The 3,004-nt window shown below is 38.5% G+C and overlaps 1 protein-coding gene across 1 annotated transcript; it reads left to right on the forward strand.

Moving 5' to 3' along the window:
* Window positions 1-1,044: 1,044 nt before the first annotated feature.
* LOC107081248 (protocadherin alpha-8-like) lies at window positions 1,045-3,002 on the forward strand (the record flags this gene model as incomplete). The annotated part of the gene is made up of 1 exon (XM_015369448.1): window positions 1,045-3,002. A coding segment is annotated over exon 1 (1,818 nt), but the record flags the coding sequence as incomplete, so codon positions are not given.
* Window positions 3,003-3,004: the final 2 nt, after the last annotated feature.

A 3,004-nucleotide genomic window follows, 5' to 3' on the forward strand; every position in this document is an offset into this window, starting at 1 on the left:
AAAGTCAGAGCCTATGATGCTGATATAGGATATAACGGCTGGTTGCTGTTTTCACTGCAGGAAGTTACTGACCACAGCCTCTTTGGTTTGGACCGCTACACAGGACAGATCCGAACACTTCGCTCATTCACAGAAACAGATGAAGCTGAGCATAAACTGGTCATACTGGTCAAAGACAATGGAAACATTTCTCTCTCAGCAACAGCTACTGTGATTATTAAATTAGTAGAAGCCAAAGAGGCTTTTGAAGTTTCTGATGTTAGAAGTTCAACAGCGGATGATGAGGAGAATAATGTGATATTTTATCTCATGATCACTTTGGGAGCAGTTTCTGTTCTTTTTATCATCAGCATCATCGTGCTGATTGCAATGCAGTGCTCTAAATCCAAAGACTATACTTCCAAATATCTCCAAGAGACTAATTATGATGGAACACTATGTCACAGCATCCAGTACAGATCTGGAGACAAACGATACATGTTAGTTGGACCAAGGATGAGCATTGGATCTACTATAGTACCTGGAAGTCATGCAAATACACTAATGCTACCAGAAAGAAGACGAATATCTGACGAGGTAAGATCTAATAATAACATTTTATATTTTACCAGCTGAACATATATTTTATTCAGTTAAAAAGAAAAGTGGGTTTATCTGTATATTGAACTTTTGTTACGTATTCAATGGTGGGTTAGGCTGCTATCCAGTTATGCATAGCATATCCAGTTATGGATAGCATAGTTATGCTATTTTTATTTTTTCATTTTTTTTTTACTCGGCTATTCTCATCATGCTGCAAAGGTTAGATATCAACGCAGCATTCAAATCCGCTATGTTTTTTTAAAACGTCATTTTGTGAGATTTTTTTATTTCATGTTTATTTTTTTTTTTAAGAAAAATTCCACAGATTTTTAGAAAAATATATATACTTGGACGCTTGGTGTCAGTGATGCTCAAGGTATCCGCAGAGATTGTACTACGTATCATGGTGAAACGCAACCCTCGCGGTTATCCGAAGATAAATACGTGCACAGGATAATGACCCACGATAAAATAGCCTCATCTTCGCTATATCTATAATTCTCTTATTTGTTTTTTTAATAAGCTTTATTTTTTATAGCTTCCAGGATTATAAGGTGGATTTCTTTATACGGGTGTTTAATCACACTTTCATCTTTTTCGTCATGGAACAAAGAGGCGGAAAAACACGGAGGGTGCGACATTGGTTTGCTCTTTTATTTGCTTTAAACGAATTTTGGATCGGAGTTTTTGCACAGCTTAAATATTCCATATCCGAAGAGGTTCAAGGTGGAACATTTGTTGGAAATATTGCAAAGGATTTGGGACTGGATAAGACTCTGCTGAAAGACAGAGGATATCGCATTGTGACAGGATCAGTCGAACCCCCGTTTGAGGTAAATACAGAGGATGGCATCCTTTATCTGAAAGGGAAAATTGACAGAGAGGAGGTCTGCGAACGGATCAGCCCATGTTTAATCAACCTTAAAACCGTGCTAGACAACCCACTTGAGATTCACTACGTTTCTGTGGAAATCCTCGATGTGAACGATCATGCGCCCGTTTTTCCAGAGAAAGAGAAAAGGCTTGAGATTTCAGAGTCGGTTCTACCAGGGGGAAGGTTTCAGTTGCAAGCAGCACGCGACCTTGATGTGGGTCAATTTACAGTTCAGCAATACAAGCTCAGTCATAACGAATATTTCAGGATAGAAGTCAAAGACCGCGGCGAGGATCGTAAGGTGCCATTCTTAGTTCTGTTGAAGCAGCTGGATAGGGAAACGGTTAGAAGACACAGGCTGCGTCTAACAGCGATGGATGGAGGCAAGCCAGCAAAGTCTGGAGATGTAGAAATTATTGTAGAGGTGGTTGATATTAATGACAACTCTCCAGTGTTTACCAAAGAGGTTTACTCCACTTCAATAGATGAAAATATTTCGATTGGAACAATAATAATTCAAGTGAATGCAACGGATTTGGACCAGGGTGCTAACAGTGAAATTTCATATTCATTTGGTAATGAAGTTGATTCAAAATTAATGGAGCTTTTCAGTATAAATGAAAACACGGGTGAAATTAAAGTAATAGGTCAGATAGATTTTGAGAAAAGCAATATTTATGAAATTGACATCCAAGCTTCTGATAAGGGACAGGTTCCCCTTACAAGTGATAAAACCGTAATAATAAGAGTCACTGATGTCAATGACAACCCACCTGAGATAGAAGTGACATCATTTACTAGTTTAATAAGAGAAGATTCTAAGATAGGAACTACAGTAGCTTTAATAAGCGTAAATGATTTGGACTCTGGAATAAATGGCAAAGTTATTTGTACAATTAAAGAAGACGTCCCATTTTCTTTGACTCAATCCTTACAAGAAAATATGTACGCCATTGAGACCAAATCCCACCTTGATAGAGAAACAATTTCCCACTATGATGTCACAATCATTGCGAAAGACGCAGGTGACCCACCATTTCTAACTGAAAAGACTATGCAATTTGTTGTGTCTGATGTAAATGACAATGTGCCGGAGTTTATATCAAGCCCTTACAGAGTTTACATTCCAGAGAACAACAGTCCAGGAGGCTCTGTTTTTTCAGTCAAAGCATATGACCGCGACGATGGTGATAATGCTCTTATTTCTTACCATATTTTAAATACTAAAGGCAGTAATAATAAAATTACTTCGTTTCTTAACATAAATGCTGAAACTGGAGACATAGTTGCACTGAAAAGTTTTGATTTTGAAGACCTGAAAACTTTCCAGTTTCACGTTATTGCTGCTGATTCTGGGACTCCATCGCTGAGCAGGAATGTCACAGTGAACGTGTTCATTCTGGATCAGAATGACAACCCTCCTGTCATCCTATATCCAATCAGCTCCAACGGTTCTGCTGAAGGTGTGGAGGAGATTCCCCGCAATGTGAACGCAGGACACTTGGTGACTAAAGTCAGAGCCTATGATGCTGATATAGGATATAACGG

Source organism: Cyprinodon variegatus, unplaced genomic scaffold (genome assembly GCF_000732505.1).
Source record: "Cyprinodon variegatus isolate N-32 unplaced genomic scaffold, C_variegatus-1.0 Scaffold3621, whole genome shotgun sequence".
Lineage (NCBI taxonomy): Eukaryota > Metazoa > Chordata > Actinopteri > Cyprinodontiformes > Cyprinodontidae > Cyprinodon > Cyprinodon variegatus.